This window comes from Piliocolobus tephrosceles, chromosome 17 (assembly GCF_002776525.5).
Source record: "Piliocolobus tephrosceles isolate RC106 chromosome 17, ASM277652v3, whole genome shotgun sequence".
Taxonomy (NCBI): Eukaryota; Metazoa; Chordata; class Mammalia; order Primates; family Cercopithecidae; genus Piliocolobus; species Piliocolobus tephrosceles.
In genome coordinates, this window is record NC_045450.1 from 11,525,461 (window position 1) to 11,549,267 (window position 23,807).

General features: G+C 47.3%; 1 protein-coding gene across 9 annotated transcripts in view; it reads right to left on the reverse strand.

Annotated features, from left to right (window-relative positions):
* Positions 1–9,766: 9,766 nt before the first annotated feature.
* The window catches only part of LITAF (lipopolysaccharide induced TNF factor), an 80,548-nt gene continuing 66,507 nt past the window's right edge, over positions 9,767–23,807 (reverse strand). For all 9 annotated transcript variants that reach the window (XM_026446646.2, XM_023231128.3, XM_023231127.2 and 6 more), the window contains 3 exons: positions 18,527–18,751; positions 15,248–15,404; positions 9,767–11,514 (listed from right to left, as the gene is read on the reverse strand). In XM_026446646.2, coding sequence (XP_026302431.1) covers positions 11,406–11,514; positions 15,248–15,404; positions 18,527–18,746 — 486 coding nt within the window. In that variant the 5' untranslated portion in view covers positions 18,747–18,751 and the 3' untranslated portion in view covers positions 9,767–11,405. The remainder of the gene's footprint in view (positions 11,515–15,247; positions 15,405–18,526; positions 18,752–23,807) is intronic.

The window sequence follows — 23,807 nt, forward strand, 5'->3', positions numbered from 1 at the left end:
CACAGCTCACTGCAGCCTTGACCTCCCCGAGGCTCAAGCAATCCTGCCTCAGCTTCCTCAGTAGCTGAGACTGCAGGCACACACCATCATGCCCAGCTATAATTTTTTTTTTTTTTTTTTTAAGATACAGGGTCTCACCTTGTTGCCCAGGTTGGTCTTCAACTTCTGGCCTCCACCAACCCTCCCACCTTGACCTGCCAAAGTGCTGGATTACAGGTGTGAGCCACCACGCCCGGCTGAATTTTACACTTTAAATGAGTGAACTGTGTGATATGTAGATAACATCTCAATAAAACTACCACCAAAGAAGCCAAAAAGTCCTTACCTCAAAGCCCTGTGTGAGTGGCTGTTTTAGAGCAGAGTCTACGGTGGGGTCTGAAAATTTCTCTCTGCGTCAGGCGGTCTGCCTCTCCCGACACTTTCCCCCCTATCTTGGCTACTCAGAGATTCACCAGCCCCTTCACCTGGGGCTCAGCTCTGTAATTGACCCCTGCTTCCATTCCCCACGTCCTCCAAACAGAAACACACCTGCCCAGGATCACATGCGCCGCAGCTGCGAGGGCCTCCATGGTAATGAGCCTCTCATGTGAAGACGACAGCCCCATGCCCAGTCCCTTCCTGCCCTTGCTTCCAGGGAATGGGCCCTGTTAACCATGCCCCCAAGCAGGACACACACACAGCCCTAGATTTGTAGACACAAGACTCACTCCAATGATGGCTCAGCTCAGGGAGGGAGGGATGCAGCCCCCAGGGCCCACAGGTGGAAGGAATGTGGGGGCTTTCGAATGACCTGCAAAGGTGGCTCCCGGCCCCATCTTCACCTGAGCCAGATGTGTGAATACAGATGCCCGCCCCTGGCAGCAGATGGTGGAAAGGAGACACAGGGGCCTGATTCTTGCAAAGTTGAGTGTCACTTCTTGGCTTGTTCCACTCCTACGTATCAAAGCTGACCACAGCCTGGTGCTCACTGAGACCTGTGTCTTGAGGGTTTCCTAGTTTACCCACGAGCTTGCTCTGGTGGGCTGTAGGGCAAACGCACCTGAATGCAATAATCTGCGCACATCCTTAGGATGGCCTGGATAGTAGATGCACCTGAAGGTGTGTCCCAGCTACGGAATCCGGGAGTGGCCAACCTAGAGATTTGTTTCCTGTCTATGAGAAACATCTGAGCCCCTGGCCCATCCTCTGAAACACAGGCCCTCCAACGGATTGAGACTCTGAGTTTTAGGTTACATGAAGGTTGCCAGGTGGAGGTCGTTAAGGGGAGGGTGCTAAGTGAAAATGCTGAATAAACTGCATGCTGTTTGCAAGTGGCTGCAGTTTTCCTCTCCAGCCCACCACCACCTGCACTCTCTCCCCTGTGTCTAAGCCCCTAATCAAACCCCATGTCTCCTTTGCTGGCTCTGCATTTCTTCTTCAGCCTCTTGAATTGATTACCTCCCTAGTGAAACTAATAGGGTTTCAGCACAACGTAGGCCAAAACAGCAAGCCCCTAGCATATTCCAGCATGTTCTGGAATGTTCCAGCAGGTACTGTCGTCTCCCCCAGACCTGTCCATTTCCTAACACAGACATTTAGCGCTGAAAGAATCAGCCTACCTTTTCTTGGAAAGGGGAGCAACTCGGTGTGGGAAGCTCAAATGACTTGTCCCGGCACCGCAGCAGGTTGCAAGTGGCTCAGTCATGGTTCTTGATGAATCAAATGCTTTCACTTTACTTTCTTCCCTAATTCAACAAGCATGTACTGTACATTTTAACCCAACATTGTACTGGTTCCAAAGATGTCGATACTGAGGTCCTGTCCTCATATTCTACCATTTGCTTTATAAGTATGATTTAATTATATGTTACAGTCTTTTTTTTTTTTTTTTTTTTTTTTTCTGAGATGGAGTCTCGCTCTTGTTGCCCAGGCTGGAATGCAATGGTGTGATCTCAGCTCACCACAACCTCCGCCTCCCGGGTTCAAGCAATTCTCCTGCCTCAGCCTCCCGAGTAGTTGGGATTACAGCATGTGCCACCACGCCTGGCAAATTTTGTATTTTTAGTAGACATGGAGTTTCTCCACGCTGGCCAGGCTGGTCTCGAACTCCTGACCTCAGGTGATCCGCCTGCCTCGGCCTCCCAAAGTGCTGGGACTGCAGGCGTGAGCCATCCTACCTGGCCATTATATTATAGTCTTTTTTTTTTTTTTTTTGAGACGGAGTCTCGCTCTGTCTCCCAGGCTGGACTGCAGTGGCCGGATCTCAGCTCACTGCAAGCTCCGCCTCCCGGGTTTACGCCATTCTCTTGCCTCAGCCTCCCCAGTAGCTGGGACTACAGGCACCCGCCACCTCGCCCGGCTAGTTTTTTGTATTTTTTAGTAGAGACGGGGGTTTCAACGTGTTAGCCAGGATGGTCTCGATCTCCTGACCTTGTGATCCGCCCATCTCGGCCTCCCAAAGCGCTGGGATTACAGGCTTGAGCCACCGCACCCGGCCTATATTATAGTCTTAACATACTCATTAGTGGTTACTACCTCACTGAAACCTCCATTCTGATTTATGCTGCATTCACAGTTCACTCCATCCTCATTTTACCAGTTGTCACATGAAACTATACAAATTGGCATATTCTCTTTGATTGAGGTGAGATTCACCTAGTACAATGAAACGATTTTACAACGACCAGTTCAGTGGCATCAGTACTTTCACGTTGTTGTAAAACTGCCACCTATATCTAGTTGCAAAACATTTTCTTTTCCTTTCTTTTTTTTTTTTTTTTTTTTGAGACAGGGTCTCACTCTGTCGTTCCGGCTGGAATGCAGTGGTGCCATTATGGCTCACTGCAGCCTTGACTTCCCAGGCTCAAGCGATCCTCCCACCTCAGCCTCCCTAGTAGCTGGGACTACAAGTGCCTGCCATTAAACCAATCTAACTTTTTTCGTATGACTTTGTAGAGATAGGGTTTCGCCATGTGGCCCGGGCTGGTCTCAAACTCCTAGGCTCAAGCGGCCCTCCTGCCTCAACCTCCCAAAGTGTTGGGATTACAGGCATGAGCCACCATGCCTGGGCTGCAAAACATTTTCCTCACTCCCAGAGGAGACCCCAGATCCATGAAGCGGTCACTTCCCATCCTGCCCTCTTCCCAGCCCCTGACAACCACCAGTTTGTCATCTGTGTCTGTGGATCACCTATTCTGCATATTTCGTATAAATGGAATCATATAACAGGTGACCTTTTCTGTCTGGCTTCTTTCCCGTGGCATAACGTTCCCGAGGCTCATCCACACTGTGGTATGTGTTAGTGCTGCCCTCATTTTTATGGAAATTGGCGTATGTTAACCATGTTTGGGTCAGTGAGAGACACCCGATCCCCAAACATGGGCAGTGTTGTCTTTGACCCAAGCACTTTGCCCAGGTGTTCTCAATGGGGTAATTTGATTTTGTTCCTCCGGAGACATTTACTGATGTCTGGAGTGGTTTGGTTTTTTTTTTGACAGTTTCGCTCTTTCACCCAAGCTGTAGTGCAGTGGCGCCGTCTCGGCTCATTGCAACCTCTGCCACCTGGTTCAAGCGATTCTCCTTCATTTAGCCTCCTGAGTAGCTGGAATTGCAGTCGCTTGCCACTACGCCCAGATAATTGTTGTATTTTTAGTAGAGATGGGGTTTCACCATGTTGGCCTGGCTGGTCTCGAACTCCTGACCTCAGGTGATCCACCTGCCTTGGCCTCCCAAAGTACTGGGATTACAGGAGTGAGCCACTGTGCCTGGCCTGGAGTATTAATATTTTTTATTGTCACAACTGAGGACTGCTACTGGCATTTATCTCTGGGTAGAGGCCAGGGATGCTGCTAAACATCCTCCAATGCACAGGATGGACTCAGAACAAGGAACGATCTGGCCCAAGGTCAAGTGCCAATCAAGAACCCTCATTTCAGTTCCTTCTCTCTGGCTGATCTGATCCCAGGACACATGGAACAGCATTTCTCAACCTTGCCTGCCCTTAGGGAAACACCTATAGGCACTCCTTCTTTCTCAGTCTCTTTCTTTCTCTTTCTCATTCTCTTTCTTTCTTGCTCTCTCTTTCACTCTTTTTGAAGAGATGAGGTCTCCCTATGTTGCCCAGGCAGGAGTGCAGTGGCACAGTCATAGCTCACTGCAGCCTCTAACTTCTAGGCTCAAGCAATCCTCCCACCTCAGCCTCCCGAGTAGCTGGAACTACAGACGGACACCGCCACACCCTGCCTTTTCTTAAAAATGCAGATTCCTGGGCCCCCTCCCAAGCCTTCCGAATCTGAATCTCCAGGCATGTAGCTTGGGAATCTGTATTTTTAACAAGCCCAAGGTGAATTTTAGGACCACAAGAAGTTGCTCTGTTATGAATTGCGTGGCAGCCCTGTGTAAATCACACTCATTCCACACCTCCGTTCTTTTACTTGTGAAATGATCGTGTTTTTCCTTTTTATCTAGAAGAGTTCTTGGCAGAATTGGTGGACGCAGTAGTTGAGGAAGCATTTATATGCAAGATCAGGTTATCATAATATGCAAACCAAGCGTAACATGATGACGTTTTAGTTTAAATTCCCCAAGAGCAAGGAGCTGGACTCTCCTATTTGCTGCTGGATCCCGGGAACATGTTACACACCCAGTAAGCACTTACTGAGTGAACAGAGGCCCTAGGGACCACAGCATCAGTGATGGACCGTCACACACTCACACCAACCCCCAAGCCAGGTCAGCGTCCTGGGGCCACGCTGCAGGCACAGGCTGATCGGGGCAGCCTTAGCACGTCAGTGGGCTACTTCCTCCATAAAAATATATTTCAACATGTATTTTATGACTGTGTTGGTATAAAGAGAAATATAATCCAGGCTGGATTCATTATTATATGCAGGCATTTTTCCCTCTTATGAAAAAAATGATACAATTAAACGCTTCTTGTGGCCCCAGTGTGGCTGTGCCCAGGGACAGGTCGGCACTGATGCCTGGTGGCATCTTGAGAGTTCCTAATCCAGTTGATTTGGGGCATGGCCTGGGCACGGAGCCTTTGAAATGCTCCCCCAGGGGATTGTTTTTTAATTTTTTTTTTTTTTAGAGCGAGGGCCTCACTCTGTTGCTCAGGCCAGAGTGCAGTGGTGCGATCACGGCTTCCTGCAGCCTCGAGCTCCTGGGTTCAAGCCATCTCCCTGCCTCAGCCTCCCAAGCGGCTGGGACCACAGGCAGACATCACCATGCCCAGCTAATATTTATTTATTATTTATTTATTTATTTAGAGATAGAGTTTCACTCTTGTTGCCCAGGCTGGAGTACAATGGCGCGATCTCAGTTTACCACAACCTCTGCCTCCTGGATTCAAGCAATTCTCCTGCTTCAGCCTCCTGAGTAGCTGGGATTACAGGCATGTGCCACCACACCCGGCTAATTTTGTATTTTAGTAGAAACAGGGTTTCTCCATGTTGGTCAGGCTGGTCTCGAACTCCTGACCTCAGGTTATCCACCCGCCTTGGGCTCCCAAAGTGCCGGGATTACAGGCGTGAGCCACCACACCCAGCCTCCCCCAGGGGGTTCTAATATACAGCCGTGGAGTCTGAGGATAGTGGCCCTGGCCCTGTTTTACAGGATTCAGTAAGAATCTTTCCCTTCTGGAATCATCCACCAGCAGCCGGACACAACCGTGATTGACAAGGTCGGGAGGCCAGGCATGGTCCCCAATGCTGAATAACAATAGAAAGAACAATCGTTCCTACCCTTTAGTCCCTGAGATCAGCGAGGCAACAGTCATTTATCTTCCCCCTGGGGGTAGTTGGCCTGAAAGTCCTTGCAGGGCTCCTGGAGGACTGAAGGCTTCCAGGCCGGTGCAGCTCCAAGCAGCTCGGCCCCTTCCCCTTATGTTCCACACAACCAGAGACACATACACATATAGATGCACATACACACGGGCCAGACACTCATAGATAACTACAGAGACACCCAGAGCCCAGCTCACACACATGACAGACACCTAGACCCTCCAACAAACACCCACACACACACCCACACACACACAGACACACTCCTACATATCCCCCCCCACACAGCCCCCAGTACACACACACACACCCCAATAGAGACACCCAGACCTCCGCCTCTCACATGTACACATGTGGACACTATCTGGTCACTGATAGAGGCCTGAATTGATTTAAGACTTTAAGACAGAAGGCAGGCAGAGCATAAAATAAGGCCATTTAGTTAGACAAACAACGAATGCAGGGAAAGGCAAACCAATGCAAGCACAAAGAAAGACCTTCAGTGAAAATGGGAAGGCCAAGCACGGTGGCTCATGCCTGTAATCCCAGCACTTTGGGAGTCCAAGGCAGGAGGATCACTTAAGCCCAGGAGTTTGAGACCAGTCTGGGCAATATAGAAGACCCCGACTCTACAGAAAATGACTCAGGAGGCTGAGGCAAGCGGATGGCTTGAACCCAAGACTTCGAGACCAGCCTGGGCAACATAGTGAGACACTGTCTCCACAAAAAATAAGCCAGGCATGGTGATATGCACTTGTAGTCCCAGCTACTTGGGAGGCTGAGGCAGGAGGATTGCTTGAACCCGGGAAGTGGAGGTTGCAGGGAGCCAAGATCATGCCACTGTGCTCCAGCCTGGGTGACAGAATGAGACTTGGTCTCAATCAATCAATCAATGAACCATACAGGTAGAATTACCCTTTAACCCAGCAATTGCATTCCTAGGTATACACCCAAAGGAACTGAAAACATGTCTAAACATATGCCTGTAAACGAATGTTCTCAGCGGCATTATTCACAATAGCCAAAAGGTAGAAATAACACAGACATTCATCAAAGGATGAGTGGATTAACCAATTGTGGTCTATCCACACAACGGAGTATATTCATCCACAAGAAGGAACGAACCACTGGTCCACACCACCATGTAGATGAACCTTGAAAACATGATGCTCAGCAAAAGATGCCAGACGCAAAGATCACATATTCTACGATTCCATTGATATAGTATACCCACTATAGGTAAATCCAGACAGAATGCAGACTGATGGGTGCCAGGGGTTGTGGGGAGAAGGGAATGGGGAGTGACTGCTAATGGGTTTGGGGTATTATTTTGGGCTGACGAAAATGTTTTGGAACTAGGTAGAAGTGATGGTTACACAGCATTGTGAATGCGCTAAAAGCCACCTGATTACGCATTTTAACACTAGGTGAATTTTAAATGGAAAGAAGGAAGGAGGGAAGAGGAAGGGGGAAGAAATGTTGGCAAGGTAGTGCTAAGCCCACTGTTCACTCTTCCTAGGCAGGGTTGCGCTTTCCACCTCAATGCCTGCAACACCGCAGGAGCTAATCAATAATAAACAACGTGAAATCCACAAACACCAATCAGAGGCTTCCAGATGTGACCCCTCCCCCAAACACACACATCTATATATCCAAAAGTTTTACAAATAATACTCAGATCTATTATGAGTAATGCACTGTGACTTTTGACGAACCCATTAAATTGATTTTGCCCATTTGGGAAACAGGCCAAGATCACTTAAGAGGCACTGCAATACTAAGAGCTTTAAGAATACTTAAAAGCGGAGGCCAGGCATGGTGGCTCACTTCTGTAATCCTAGCACTTTGGGAAGCCGAGGCAGGCGGATCACTTAAGGTCAGGAGTTTGAGACCAGTCTGGCCAACATGGCGAAACCTTGTCTCTACTAAAAATATAAAAATTTGCCAGGAATGAGGGAGCGCACCTGTAGTCCAAGCTACTCAGGAGGCTGAGGCATGAGAATCACTTGAGGCCTGGAGGCGGAGGATGCAGTGAGCCGAGATTGTGCCACTGCACTCCAGCCTGGGCAACAAGTGAGACTCCATCTCAAAAGAAAAAAGAAAAGAAAAAAAAAAGGAACAGAAAGACAAAGAGAAGGAGAAAAGGCACTTAATTGGGAGAACATCTTTTTAATACTGCAGAGAGCAGTTACAAGGTGGTTAGTTACATGGTTACATGCACTAGACTCTATACTTGGTGGTGAGCTATTTATTTATTTTTTCGTTTTAATCTGAGCTCCAGAATCTTATTTAAAATTTAGATTAAAAAAAAAAAATGCCAGGTGTGGTGGCTCATCCCTGTAGTAATCCCAGCACTCTGGGAGGCCGAAGTGGACAGGTCAGGAGTTCAAGACCAGCCTGGTTAACATGATGAAGCCCCATCTCCACTAAATATACAAAAAGTAGCTGGGCACGGTGGCAGGTACCTGTAATCCCAGCTACTCAGGAGGCTGAGGCAGGAGAATCGCTTGAACCCGGGAGGTGGAGGGTGCAGTGAGCTGAGATCATGCCATTGCACTCTAGTCTGGGTGACAGAGCACGACTCCCTCTCAAAAAAATAAAAAGTGAAACTACTCTTCATGTCTCTTTCATGGCCCCTGCTAGATCTACTTCCAATTCACTCATGTGCCTGCAAAAAACAGGCGACTCATTGTAAACATTTCAATCATACAGGAAGGAGAGGACCGAGGAACCAAAAGGCAAATCAGCATTCTGCACGTAAAATTCTAACGTCTAGATTTACTCCTAATAGAAATCTTGAGCCCAGAAAGTCAGAGAAGGATTTTTAACATCCCAAACACGTCAGACTCTCACTGGAGAGAAAACTGAGGCCAAATGGTGTGAGTATATGAAGCCATGTTTATAAATAGTTCAGTATCCAACAGAAGTGTTCTCGTTAGCAACTGGGAAGCAAGTTGTCCCAGAGAAAAAAATCTTCACGGGTAACGCTGTGGTCAGCAAGGAATCCATCATATGCTTAAGTCTGGCTTCAAGAGATGCAGTAGTTGAATAATTTGATTAAGACACAAACCAACACTTATTAGAAGGCCACCTCGCCTAGATGAACATAACAAAATATAAGATAAATAGCCACTTTTGGTTTCAGATTGGTAAAATTCCTCTTTGCGGTCCAAGCAGGCAGGTATAAAGCCCTTTCATTAATTGAATGTGAACCAGTGTTTGCAAGAGACTCTCAACTCCCCATCAAACAGCGGCAGAACAAAAGAGCCTTTTAATTTGATATGTAAGTCCATTCTTTGAACAGTAAAATGGAATATCCAATGAACGCTTCGTACTCCAGGCATCTGACATGAAAGTTTCGCGTAATGCATGTTTTTACTGATCCTGAAATAGGGCTCTTGTTTTGAAGACTTTGCATGTGTAATTAATAATAGCTTGAGATCATGTATATGCCACCATCTGAGCCAAACTACTAAATATGCATGGCCCCAAAACTACACAATCAAGATCTGGAAAGCAGCAATTTTTCAAGACTGTAATTTAGGGTTTAAATGACAATGTAAGCCACACCAAGATGACATTATTTCCTTGCATCTAGCAAAATGAAGCTGTATCATCAGGTAGCAAAGGAGGGGGGAAGGCGGCATCCATATTCCTGACATGTTACAATACCCTCCTTTTAGCATCTCACAAAGCATGTTTTGTTCAGAGAATGAATGAGGACAGCTCTCTTCTGTGCATTTTATTAAAACTTGAAAGCTATGGCTTGCCGCCATCAACGACGCCTATTGGGTTCCAAAAGCCTCATGTTCAAATCTGATTCATTAGCAAATCCACCCAAATCAACATCGCTCATCTAGACATTGCAGGATATTCAGCAAGTCTGAAGTTTTTAATCGGGAAGGATTTTCTACCGTTACTGAGCAAATAAAGGTTCTTTGTAGCAATGGCTGGAAATGCAACATGAGCCCTTTCTTCACACCAAAAGAACTCATGAACAGTTCACCGGGTGAACCAAAGACTTTATTTTTCAAAAGCAGGTAACACCAAAGTACTATGTGGTATCCATATTCATTGCAAAAATGATAATTACTGGAATTTTCCAAACGTCAAATGAAGTAAGGGTGATCAATGGTTACCACTATCATTTTCAACCAATATACAGATGTTCGCTCAAGGTCTAGGTTTTATTTTTACATAGTAGTATTCACATGAGTTCCCTAGGCTGAATTATGGTCAAAACGAGGACTCTTGAAGGCCGAGCCCAGCTTTGTCTTGACTTCAAAGATGACACAGCAGCCAACCTAGAATCCTGGCTCGCTGCTTGAGTCCTGGAAATCATGTCTTCTGATGTTTTACAACAAGCCGTGTCTCTGAAAACTAAAATCAGACTTCAGATTCCTCTGAAACAGCTCTGGTTCCCACGTGTTCCGCACCATGGTACCCAAATATGCTCAAAATGTGCTTTCCCTTATCTTTCAAAACCCACCACCAGGAACCCAAGAGGGACCCCACTTTGGGAGTTCCATGATGAAGGTGTTTAAGAACCACATCAACCCCAAGTAAAGACAGTGGATGAAATTATCCATTTCTTTTCCTTTTTTTTTTTAAGTGAGACTACATTGGTAAATGGGAAAATGACACCAATCATATGATTAGAGAAAATGGTTTTATAAATCCTCCTCTTGAAATTATGTTCAGGCCCCACACGGTAGCTCATGCCTGCAATCCCAGCACTTCGGGAGGCAAAAGCAGAAGGATCACTTGAGCCCAGGAGTTCGAGACCAGCCTGGGCAACACAGTAAGACCCCGTCTCTGTTTTTTTTTTTAAAGAAAGAAATTCTGTTCAAAAGTATTTCAGACCAAAAGGAGGTCATAAAAACTGTTCATATAATTACCCTATGAGAAAAAAATCCCTGTAAGGAAAGGGGCACTAAAGATCCGGAACAGAGAAACAAGGGGAGACAGGGCAGTGATAAAATCCAGCCCTAGTTTTCTAGCATGCATTTATGACCTCATGGATATGTCTGTACTGGGTGTTAATAGCCCCTCTTTGTACTTAAAAAAAATTAGGAAATTAAAGTGAATCTGTGTGCTAATGAAGTCTGAAGTTACAGAATCTAAAAGCCAAGCCCGTAAAGTCTGTAAGGCAAGATCTTTATCATCAGGGATGGGAACAGTTGGACAAGATAATGGTAGGCACTAAAGGCTGGTTCAGCTGAACTCTGGGCAGAACAGCCTCAAAAATAAGGCAACTGTGGCTTCTCAGTTTGAGACTGCCACCGGAAAGGCCCACGGAGGCAGGAAAAAAGAGCCACTGATGGCAGATCACTGGAAGATACTAGGAGAGGGCAATGATCACAGTTAGATGGGAGGACTCAGGGTCACAGGGAGGCAGGAAACCGTTGAACTGACACTCAAGGGGAATGTCTTTGCAAGTCCTATGCACGACTCCAAGCAGCAATTTTTGGGGTTTGGAGGTTTGTTAGTTTTGCGACATTTCCCCCCAAAAGAAGACATGAAGGTGGGCCCCCTGGAGAGATGAGACCACCAGGGCAGAACCTCCACCAGGTGTGAAGCTTGATGAGAGGTGGAAAGGACTTCCTGTGGCACCCGGCTCCCTCCACGTCTGGCTGAGTCCTACAAACGCTTGTAGGTGCCCAGGAGAGCTCTGCAGTTGGGACAGTAATGGTCCACGTCCTGCAGGGCGTCCACGCAGAAGGGGATGAAGCAGCAGCCCGCTACGCACCTGGCGGGAGAGAGAGACACATGGAGCGCGTTACTGACCACAATAGGATGGACACTGGCTGCCAAAAACATGTTCATGTCCTTCTTTGTAAAAAGGGTCTTTGCCAGTATAATTAGGAATTCTGAGATGGGATCATCTTGGATTATCCAGGTGGACCCCCAAAACCCAATGACCTTAGAAGAAGAGGAGAGGACACACAGAGATACAGAGAGGGCAGAAGCGCATGTGAAGACGGGAGGCAGAGGCTGGAACGATGAGGCCATAAGCCAAGGAACACCTGGAGCTACCAGAAGCTGGAGGAGGCAAAAAAACATTCTGCCCTGAAGCCTTAGGAGGGAGCGTGGCCCTGCTGACATTTGGGGTTCAAGCCATTCTCCCTCCTCCTGGGTTCAAGCAGATCTCCTTGCCTCAGCCTCCTGAGTAGCTGGGATTGCAGGCGCATGCCACCACGCCCAGCTAAGTTTTGTATTTTTAGGAGAGATGAGGTTTCACCATGTTGGCCAGGCTGATCTCAAACTCCTGACCTCAAGTGATCCACCTGCCTTGGCCTCCCCAAGTGCTGGGATTACAGGCGAGAGCCAGCACACCCGGCTCCTGCTGGTATTTTGATTTTGCACTTCTGGCCTCTAGAATTGTGAGAGTCAATATCTGTTGTTTTAAACACTAGGTGTGTTGTAATTCGTGATGAGACCCCTAGGAAATTAACATGCCAGCCAACGCCAAGGATCCTCCTAAGGACAGACCCCCTTTGAGCATGATTTTCAAATCTTGGGTCATTTGGGAATCTTTCAAAGTCTTAGATGGGCTTGGTGAACTTTTTTTTGCAAAGGGACAGATAGTAGATCTTTTAGTCTTTTGGTTGCTGTTCTTTGTTTTTGTAGAGATGGGGTCTTGCTACGTTGCACAGGCTGGTCTTGAACTGCTGGCCTCAAGTGATCCTTCCACCTCCGCCTCCCAAAGTGCTGAGATTACAAGTGGAAGCCACCACACACCCGGCCAGATACTTTCATCCTGATGAGCCATGGAGCCTCTGTTGCCACTACTCAGCTCTGCCCTTGCAACGAGAAGACAGCCACAGAGAATCCAAAAACCAATAGGCGTGGCTATGTTCCCGTAAAACTTAAAACAGGCGCCTGGCTCCAGGGCCGTTTTGCCAACCCCTGTCTTACTGATCTCTTTCCCATATACACAGGCTGCTTCTTACAGCAACCAAGTAGAATTCCCCAAATAACAACTCTTAACCTACATAATCCACCACTGGCACACACAGGCAGGAACTTCAGACAGCCTGACAACCAATGTTTGTCAAAAACGTGGTTAAAACTCAACCTTTTACAGGAAGACGCTGGTTTACAAAAAGCAGAATTTGGAAACAACCTGATGAGGAAATTATCTCATGAAAGAAATTTCCTCCTATTGCCTAAGTTTTCCAGAGCTCAAATAAGAGCAATCAGTCTGTTCAGCAGGAATCCTAACCTATGGCTTACAGGCACAGGCACGGCTCCAGGCAGCACACACATATATTTTATCCTCGGCAGCCCCTGAGGTGGGCGTTATTGCCCCGCCCCCCCGTCTATAGACGAGGAACCGAAGCACAGAGAGGTAAAGTCATTTGCCCATGGCCACACAGCTAGTGAGAGGCAGGATTTGAACCCACTCTACCATGTTTAAGGAAGGAACAAAGGGAGGGAAAGAAAGGCTGCCTCAATTTCTAAAGCCAGATTGGCAGAGGCCAATACTCAATGTAAGTTTCTATTCCTCTATAATTCCAGCACTTTGGGAGGTCAAGGCGGGAGGATTGCTTGAGTCCAGGAGTTTAAGACCAGCCTGGGCAGCATAGTAAAACCCCTGTTTCCACATACACACACACAAAAATTTAAAAATTAGCTGGGTATGGTGGCACACACCTGTGGTCCCAGATACTCAGGAGGCTGAGGTGGGAGGATTGCATGAGCCCAGGAGGTCAAAGCTGCAGAGAGCTACGATCGTACCACTGCACTCCTGCCTGGGCAACACGGCAAGACTCAGTCTCAAACAAAACAAAACAAGTAAGTTTCTATTCCGTCTTTTCCCTGATTTCAAAGATAAAAATTTCTTTTAATACAAATATCCAGAGGCAATGGACTCTTTTTTTTTTTTTTTTTTTTTTTTTACTTTTTTTGCCCATGGAATGAAAACAACAGCAGAGTCCTGTGGGCAAGAGGGGGAATCAGGTACCCAGAAAGCTGTTTTGTTTCCTTCCTTCCTTATTTAACACATGACCTCAAGGAAGTTAACTAAACTCTCCGGGACTCTGAGCCTCTTACTGAAGTTAGGAAGAGAAATATTGTTCCTTCTCAACCTCAAGTCACCGAAGGACAATGTGGAGGAATGTGCCGGTTGCATGAGGCTCCTGAAACTCACAAACATCGGTTCCTTCAAGGAAAAGAATGAAGCCCCTTGGGGTTTTCTGAGTGGCTCACGTGGCCAGGAATAAGGACGCTACTTTTACCTGCTCGGTGGGAAACAAAAAATTGATTGTGTTTCCTCAGATTTTTCTCCCAGAACAGAAACTATTATCTCTTTAAACATAATACCCTGGGTGCAGACATAAATATTTACATAATTCCCCTGCATGGGCAATGGGAAAAATACTTTGGGTCACGAAAGGATAAGAAGTTCTGAAGACATTCCTATGAAGAATTTTAATGTACAGATTGTTTAAAGCTTCCCTCAGGCTCCAGCAAACATTATTATTTAGGTCATGAAATTCTAGAAGAAAAAGGAATCCCTTAGGGTATTACCCTACACACAGCTGGAAGCAGCTGTGAAGCTTGTCTCTACATGCAGATAAGCAAGGAGAAAAGACGGAAGACCAATTTCTGGGGACTGATAGGCTTCAGAGCAGCAGGGATGACTTGGCCTCCCAGGGGGTATTTTTGGTCAGAAGTGGGGAGCGTAGTGCTCCTGGTATCAAGCGGGTGGGGGGCTAGGGACGCTATTCAACACCCTACAATGCATAGGACACCCCCTACAATCAAGAAATGTCTTGGGTCAGGCATGGTGACCCATGCCTGTAATCCCAGCACTTTGGCAGGCTGAGGCGGGCGGATCACCTGAGGTCAGGAGTTCAAGACCAGTCTGGCCAACATGGTGAGACCCTATCTCTACTAAAACTACAAAATATTAGCCGGGCGTGGCGGTGCACACTTCTAATCCCAGCTACTAGGGAGGCTGAGGCAGGAGAATCACTTGAACCCGGGGAGCAGACGTTGCAGTGAGCCGGGATCACGAAACTGCACTCCAGCCTGGGCAACAGAGTGAGAATCCGTCACAAAAAAAGAAAGAAATGTCTTAGGCCAGGCACTGTGGCTCACACCTGTAATCCCAGCACTTTGGGAGGCGGAGGCGTGCAGATCACCTGAGGTCAGGAGTTTGAGACCAGCCTGGCCAAGATGGTGAAACCCCGACTCTACTAAAAATAAGCTGGGCGTGGTTGTGTACCTCTATAATCCCAGCTATGCAGGAGGCTGAGGCAGGAGAATCGTTTGAACCTGAGCAGTGGGGGTTGCAGGGAGCCGAGATTGCCCCACTGTACTCCAGCCTGGGCGACAGAGTGAGACTCCATCTCAAAAAAAACAACACAAATGTCTGGCCCTGAATGCCAAGCATGGTGCAGTTGAGAACCCACCCCCTCGCCAGCACCCAGAGAGAAGGGCAGGAGGGCTTGGGGCCAAGTGGGAGGCAGACTCACCCCAGCAGGCACAGGCTCCCGCAGGACAGCCAGGTCAGGGCACCGGCATTATAGGACAGCTGACTCACGATCATCTTGTTGCAGGAAGGACAGCACATTTGGACAGGGCGGTCCAAAAAGGAGACGGGGTGCTGCACATAGACCGTCTGCACGGTAACTGATGAAAGGCAGAGGGACAAACACAGGCTGCTCAGGAAACAAGGCCAATAGCATTCACAACAGGACCAAGAGAGGAACGCAGGGATGCCAGCAAATATTACATCTGTACATCCGTGTTCAAAGCATGCGTTCGTCATTTGGCTACCTATGAGAGCCAAAAGGGGAAGGAACACAAGTGTCCATTGACGGACCAATGAATTAACACAGTGAGGTTTCTCCATCCACCAGAATATGATTCAGCCTCAAAAAAAAGGAGGACCGGGCGTGGTGGCTCACGCCTGTAATTCCAACACTTTGGGAGGCCGAGGTGGGAGGATTGCTTGAGCCTAGGAATTTGAGATCAGCCTAGGCAACATGACAAGACCTCATCTCTACAAAAAACTATAAAAATTAGCCCGGCGTGGTGGTGCATGCCTGTAGTCCCAGCTACTCAGGAGGCTGAGGTGAGTCAAGGTGATCATTTGAGTCTGAGAGATTGAGGCTGCAGTAAATCATGACTGCACCACTGCACTCCAGTCTGGGCAACAAAGCGAGACTCAGTCTCAAAGATAAATAAATAAGTTTTAACCAGCCTCACACTGTGCCTAGCAGCCCTTGATAAACAATCCACTCTTTTTACACAGACACTTTGATAAACTCTGACACCCAATGATAAGGGTAGAGTTTACCAAACCAGGAAATGCAGGTCAACTCTGTAAGACAATAAGCTCGTGAACTGTGTTGATACAAGAAATGAAAATATGAAACAATGCTCGGAAGAAAAAGCTATGTGAAACCATGTTTGAACATTCACAAGAATCGGAAGAGAATCCATGCTGGGTGCGGTGGCTCACACCTGTAATCCCAGCAAATCCCTTGGTTTTGGGAAGCCGAGGCGGGTGAATCACCGGAGGTCAGGAGACCAGCCTGGCCAACGTGGTGAAACCCTGTTTCAAAAGACAAAAATTAGCCAGGCATGGTGGCGCGCGCCTGTAGTCCCAGCTACTTGGGAGGCTGAGGCAGGAGAATCACTTGAACCCGGGAGACAGAGGTTGCAGTGAGCTGAGATCACGCCACTGCACTCCAGCTTGGGCAACAGAACAAGACTCTATCTCAAAAAAAAAAAAAAAGAGAATCCAGGGTGATGACAATCATCAAGCACTTCAGTTGTTAAGCTCATATTTTTGTCAAAGCAACTTCCTTCTGTTCCTTTTTACTTTGTTAGAATGCCATTCATGTAACAAATGGATTAGGAGAATATTACTACACAGAGTTAACTGAACTTAATAATACTCATAGAAAGACCCTCCTTCCAGAAAAGTAGTATTGAATCATACTTGAGCACTTATATGAAATTTTTTTTTTTGAGGAGGGGACAGGGTCTTGTTCTGTTGCCCAGGCTGGAGTGCAGGGGTACAATCATAGCTCACTGGAGCATCAACCTCCTGGGCTCAAGCAATCCTCCCACCTCGGCCTCCCAAGTAGCTGGGACTACAGGTGCAAGCCATCACACTCGGCTAATTTTATTTTCATAGAGACAATGTCTCACTATGTCACTCAGGCTGATCTGAAACTCCTGGCCTCAGGTGATCCTCCTGCCTCAGTAGCTAGGATTACAGGCACAAGCCACCACACCCAGTTCACACATTTTATTAAGTGTTTTTGGGGTTCAAAAATAAGTTATTTGGGCCAGGCTCTGTGGCTCATGCTGATAATTCTAACACTTTGGGAGGCCAAGGGAGGTGGGAAGATTGTTTAAGCTCAGGAGTTAAAGATCAGCCTGGTAACACAGTGAGATCCCATTTCTATAAAAATTTAAAAATTAGCCAGGTGTGGTGGTGTATCCCTGTAGTCTCAGCTATTCCAGAGACTGAGGTGGGAGGATCACTTGAGCCCAGGAGGTCCAGGCTGTAGTGAGCCATGATGGCACCACTGCACTCCAGCCTGGGCAACATGGTAAGACCCTGTCTCCAAAAAAACAAAAAAGAAGAAAAAGAAACTATCTATTGATCACAGGATGGTCTAAGAATCCAGCTCAACGGTTCAAAATAACTTGAACACAACAATAAGAATTCACTTTTATCGAATGAGTACTCTGTATTTGGCACACAGAACTTCCTTTCATGTTAACAACCCACTGATATTTGTAAATAGCTACTGCATGAAACCTATTTTACAAATGGGGAGGCGGAGGCACAAGGAGGTTATGTGAATGCAGGTGGTCTGATTCACGGGTCCCCTCTCTGAGCTAAAGATTTCTTCCAGAACTGCTTGTGATACTGAAGCAGTGACATACATACCAGGGCACACTTAGGCAAAAAGAAGCACCCAAGGACAGGGACCATCTAGTTGCTCAAAAGCAGAAGAGCAACTTGCATTGAGGGCGAGCTGGTATGAAAACACAATCACACACTGCTCAGGCCAGTTTCTTCTCCCTGTTGCGACCTCGGCCCTGGCCTCAGGGCAGAAGTTCTGCATCAGACCTTAGGAAGAAGGGTGGGGGCCCTTAAGACACAAACTCCCATTCTCAGAAGAAAGTTGGTTGTGCCTCCGTGAGACGTGCGAAAGGATTCGTATATGATGATCATGGGAAAGATCCTAAACCATACTTCATTATGGAAAAGCCATGAGCCTCACCAACATGGAATCTAAAAGACTGTGTGTGGCCGGGCGCGGTGGCTCATGCCTGTAATCCCAGCACTTTGGGAGGCCGAGGCGGGCGGATCACAAGGTCAGGAGATCAAGACCATCCTGGTGAACATGGTGAAACCCCGTCTCTACTAAAAATACAAAAAAAAATTAGCCGGGCCTGATGGCGGGCGCCTGTAGTCCCAGCTTCTAGGGAGGCTGAGGCAGGAGAATGGCGTGAACCCGGGAGGCAGCGGAGCTTGCAGTGAGCGGAGATCACGCCACTGCACTCCAGCCTGGGTGACAGAGCGAGACTCTGTCTCAACAACAACAACAACAACAAAAAAGACTGTGTGTGCAATTTCAAGGTAAGGGGGTAAAACTGGAACGTACTGGCACTTCACTTAGACTCTTTGGCAGAGTCACTTCAGTCACTCTCCCGATTCCCACTCTCCTGACTCCCAGGGTGGAGGGCCAAGGAACGGTAAGGGAGGCCTGGGAGGCCACACGTACTTGGATTGTTATTGGGGATGGGCGCTGCCTGGGTAAAATACGAAGGAGGATTCATGCCCTTCCCATCAGGCCCTGTCACAAGCCCCGTAGTTGGCCCAGGCATGGGAGCTGGAGGCGTGGGGTAATAACTGTTAACAGCCACTGTCTCTTCATAGGATGGAGGTGCAGATGGCGCTGAGGAAGGCCCAGTGGCCGCCTGGTAAGGTCCTGGAACCGACATTTTACCTAAAACAGAAACAGAACATAACAGATAAGAAATTCAGTTGATCTCTCCCTCTCTCTTTTTCACCCAAGTCTTCAATTTTCTTTCTGGCAAACAGAAATTCTGAGAAAATGACTTCAATCCAGCTTTGTCCAAAACCCAGAAAGAGGGTTAATGTCCCTTCAAGACCCCAGAATTATTATCTTCATGGATTCCCTAAATAAAAATCAAAAAGTAAATAATTACTACCAAAAATCACCAAAAGCTGGAAAATCCCAAGGGGAAACATCAACCAAATATGAGTTATTTCTTCTTCATATCTTAAACCATTACCGGACAATGACCTAACTTCCATATCTGATGTTTCTTCTTTTTTTTTTTTTTCTTGGTTTTTTTTTTTTGGTTTTTAAACCACTATGGTTTCACTAACTGTTTCAGGTAACGGAATAGACAAAGGCATTCAAAAACCAACCACAAACTATCGCATCGCAAATAGCAAAGGGGCCAGATGCCACAAAATGAACACTGTATGATGCTATTTAAGTAAAGGTCAGAAATAGGCAAAATGAACCCATGGGGCGGTTACTCTTGGGAGAGGAAGAAGAATCTGGAAAGGGGTACAAGGGGGCCTTTGCAGGGGGTGGGTCCTGTTCTCTTTCTTCACCTGGGGACTAGTATGTTCAGTCTGTAAAAAGCTGAGTTGTACAATTAAAATGTATATACTTTTTAGTGTGTGTGTTATAGTTTTGTTTTGTGTTTTGTTTTATTTTTTTGAGACAAGATCTCACTCTGTCACCCAGGCTAGAGTGCAATGGTGCGATCTCAGCTCACTGCAGCCTCCACCACCCAGGCTCAGGTGATCTTCCTGCCTCAGCCTCCCAGGGACGACAGGCATGCGTCCCTGCGCTCGGCTAATGTTTTTATTTTTTGTAGAGATGGGAGGCTCACTTTATTGTCTAGGCTGGTCTTGAACTCCTGGGCGCAAGTGATCCTCCTGCCTTGGCCTCCCAATGTGTTGGGATTAAAGGTGTGAGCCACTGCGCCCAGCCTGTGTGTTATAGCTTTTTAAGAAGGAAATACACACAGACTCCAGTTCCCATTTTGAAAAATGAGCACCAGAGCAGCCAGGCACACATTTTCTTTTGTGAGGGCAAAGAAAGGATTTCCCTCCAGCCTTGGCAGAGCTGCTGCTCGCCTAGAATTACACCCTGCACCCAGAGTGTGCTCCTGTCTGACGTTCCATGCTCCAGCAGCCATGGGGCAGCTGGAGGCACACACAGTGCTGTTCTTTGTGTGGCTGTTTTTCTAACTGGGCAGGGTTCAGGCTGCCTTAGAAGAGCCATTCAAATCTGTCTCGGGAGAAATGGGAAACGAGGCTGCAGGGCCGCGAGCCACAGCACAGGGCTCGGACAGGCCCGCCACCTCTCCCCTCTCCCTACACTGTCTGCCTCATTTTCTAGAACTCGTGGGAAGCCAAGGCAGCAATTAATCCCACTGCAGGGAGAAGGGTAGAGTCCTTCTCGGAAGCCCTGCCTCTAAACCAAGCCCCAAGGAGGAGACTTCTCTGGAGGAACCAAAGAAAGGGTATTCACCTCAAAGTGGAAACAGAGACCAGGTGTGGTGGCTCACACCTGTAATCCCAGCACTTTGTGGGATCGAGGTGGCAGGGTAGCCTGAGCCCAGGCAGGATCTCAAGACTAGCCTGGGCAACATGGTGAGACCCTCATCTCTAAAACAAAACAAAACAAAACCAAAGGGCTGGGGCCGGGCACGGTGGCTCACGCCTGTAATCCCAGCACTTTGGGAGGCCGAGACGGGCAGATCACAAGGTCAGGAGATCGAGACCATCCTGGCCAACACGGTGAAACCCCGCCTCTACTAAAAATACAAAAAATTAGCCGGGCGTGGTGGCAGGCCCCTGTAGTCCCAGCTACTTGGGAGGCTGAGGCAGGAGAATGGCATGAATCCAGGAGGCGGAGCTTGCCTTGAGCTGAGATCCGGCCACTGCACTCCAGCCTGGGCGACACAGCCAGACTCCGTCTCAAAAGAAAAAAAAAAAAAAAGAAGGGCTGGGTGCAGTGGCTCATGCCTATAATCCCAGTACTTTGGGAGGTTGAGGTAGGAGGAACACTTGAGCCCAGGCATTCACGACCAGTCTGGGCAACATAGTGAGACCCTGTCTCTACAACGAATAAAAAAATTAGCCAGGTGTAGTGGCACACACCTGTAATCCCAGCTACTTAGGAGGCTGAGGCAGGACGACTGCTTAATCCTGGGAGGTTGAGGCCTCAGTGAGCCATGATCATGCCACTGCACTCCAGCCTGGGCAACAGAGCGAGACTCTGTCTCAAAAACAAACAAAACAAAGTGGAATAGAGGCGCGGGGAGTGAACGTGATAAAAAGAAAGTCAGTAAGTAAAGATGGGTTGGGGCTGCGTTCCAGAAAACTTTGAAGGTCTCTTGGAGAACACGTGTTCAAGACTTCACTCTATCATCAGAGAGTGCTGTCCAAGAGAACCTTCTGTGATGATTGAAATGCTCTGTATCTGCTGCCCGATATAGTAGCCAACAGTCACGTAGGGCTGTTGGGTACCTAAAATGTGGTTTGTGGCCGGGCACAGGGGCTTATGACTGTAATCCCAGCACTTTGGGAGGTGGAGGCAGTTGGATTACTTGAGCCCAGGAGTTCAAGACCAGCCTAGACAACATAGTGAGACCCTGTCTCTACAAAATTTTAAAAATTAAAAAAATTAGCCAGGCATGGTAGTGCAGGCTTGTGGTCTCAGCTACCCAGGAGGCTGAGGTAGGAGGATCACTTGAGCCTAGGAGGTGGAGGCTACAGTGAGCCATGATCATGCCACTGCACTCTAGCCTGGGTGACAGAGCGACACTCTATCTCTAAAAGAAAAAAAGAATTGAGCTAGTGTGAGGGAGGAACTGAATTTTTTTTTTTTTTTTTTTTAGCTTTCTTTCATCTTTTTACTTGCCAATGAATTTTTACTTGTATTTAAGTTTAAGCAATTTAAACTTAAAAACTAACAATTCAATTATTGGGAAGCTTTCATGGAAGTCTGGGATGACGTGGGTACGTGAATCTACTTTTTCAATAGTAAATTTGGTAACCACTGAATATAGATCAAAATGTTTTTTGATAAAAATTTAGCATTCAATTTGGGATAGAATGTCAATGTAAAAACACACCGTGGGTTTCAAAACTTAGTAGGAAAAAAATGAATGTAAAATATCTCATTAATAATTTCTTATATTGATATATTAAAATGACCACAGCTTAGATAATATGAAGTTAAGTGTATTGTTAATTTCACCTGTTTCTTTGTACCTTTCAAAATGTGGCTACTAGACCGGGCATGGTGAGTTACACCTGTCATCCCAGCACTTTGGGAGGCTGAGGCAGGAGGATGGCTTGAGCCCAGGAGTTCTACATCAACCTGGGCAACATGGGGAGACACTGTCTCTACAAAAAAAAATTAAACATTAGCCAGACATGGTGGTGCACCCCTGTGGTCCCAGCCACTTGGGAGGCCAAGATGGGAGAAACACTTAAGCTCAGGAGTTCAAGTGACCTGTGACTGCGCCTGGGCAAGACTCTGTCTCAATCAATCAATCAATCAATAAAAAAAGAGGCCGGACACGGTGGCTCACGCCTGTAATCCCAGCACTTTAGGAGGCTGAGGCAGGTGGATCACCTGAGGTCAGGAGTTTGAGACCAGCCTAGACAACATGGCGAAACCCCGTCTCTACTAAAAATACAAAAATTAGCCAGGCGTGGTATTGGGCGCCTGTAATCCCAGTTACTCAGGAGGATGAGGCACGAGAATGGCTTGAACCTGGGAGACGGAGGTTGCACTGAGCTGAGATCATGCCATTCCACTCCAGCCTGGGCAACAGAGTTAGACTCTGTCTCATAAATAAATAAATAAATAAATAAATAAATAAATAAATAAAATGTGCTGGCCGGGCACGGTCATGCCTGTAATCCTGGCTCATGCCTGTAATCCTGGCACTTTGGGAGGCTGAGACGAGTGGATCATTTGAGGTCAGGAGTTCGAGACCAGCCTGGCCAACATGGTGAAACCCCATCACTACTAAAAATAAAAAATTAGCCGGGTATGGTGGCGTATGCCTATAATCCCAGCGCTTAACCCCGGAGCCAGAGGTTGCAGTGAGCCGAGATCGCGCTACTGCACTCCAGCCCAGGCCACAGAGCAAGACTCCATCTCAAAAAAAAAAAAAAAAATGTAGCTACTAAAAAATATTAAATGACGTAAGGAAGCTTGCTTTCTGCTCCTAATACACAGCAAAGCTATGAGCCATGGGAGTCACAGAAGGTTACAGAGAAGGGGAAAGGCCCAACCCCAGAAAAGACAGATGAGACAGAAGGTCTCTCAGAGGAGCAAGAAGCAAAGTAGAGAAAGCCACAGAAGCAGGAGGGCAGGGTGGGGGTGTAATGAGATCACAGGAGGCGTTTGTGAAAACAGGCTCGGGTTTAACACTGAGACTGACGGTGTAAAGTGGTTTGAGACACGTTGCTAGTTTCCTCTGACACACAGGAATGGAAATGCAGAAGTCCCAGCTTGCCTCTAAAGTCAGCTGACATCCCTCCCAGATGCCCCCGGGAACCCCTGATGTCTGCTTCTGGCCTTGTTGAAACTTCCAGCAAAGGGAACCACAGGGTACCCTGGGGCTCTAGAGTGACCTACATCCAGGTTGAACCTCGAGAACTCACCATCACAGCCCCAGACCCCCCTCCATGATTTATGATGAAAATTGACTCGTATAAAAACCTACAAGACGAGAAAAAGCCAGTGTGTACAGAAATCTTCAAGGAGCATGGTTGCTTGTGATTGCCAACGGAATGCTTTGAGGGAAAACAAGGCCTGGGGCATCCTCAACCTCCAAGAGGCAATGGCTGAACTCAGCAGCAGCACAATTTCTGCAAAAACCACGGCCTCTCCTCCCAAAGTCAGGAAATTGCATCTTTAAAGAGTCAACAAACAGGTGTGGGGGATGGGAGGACGGGAGCTTTCTTTTGATGACCCAAGAGCAACAGGCCAGAAT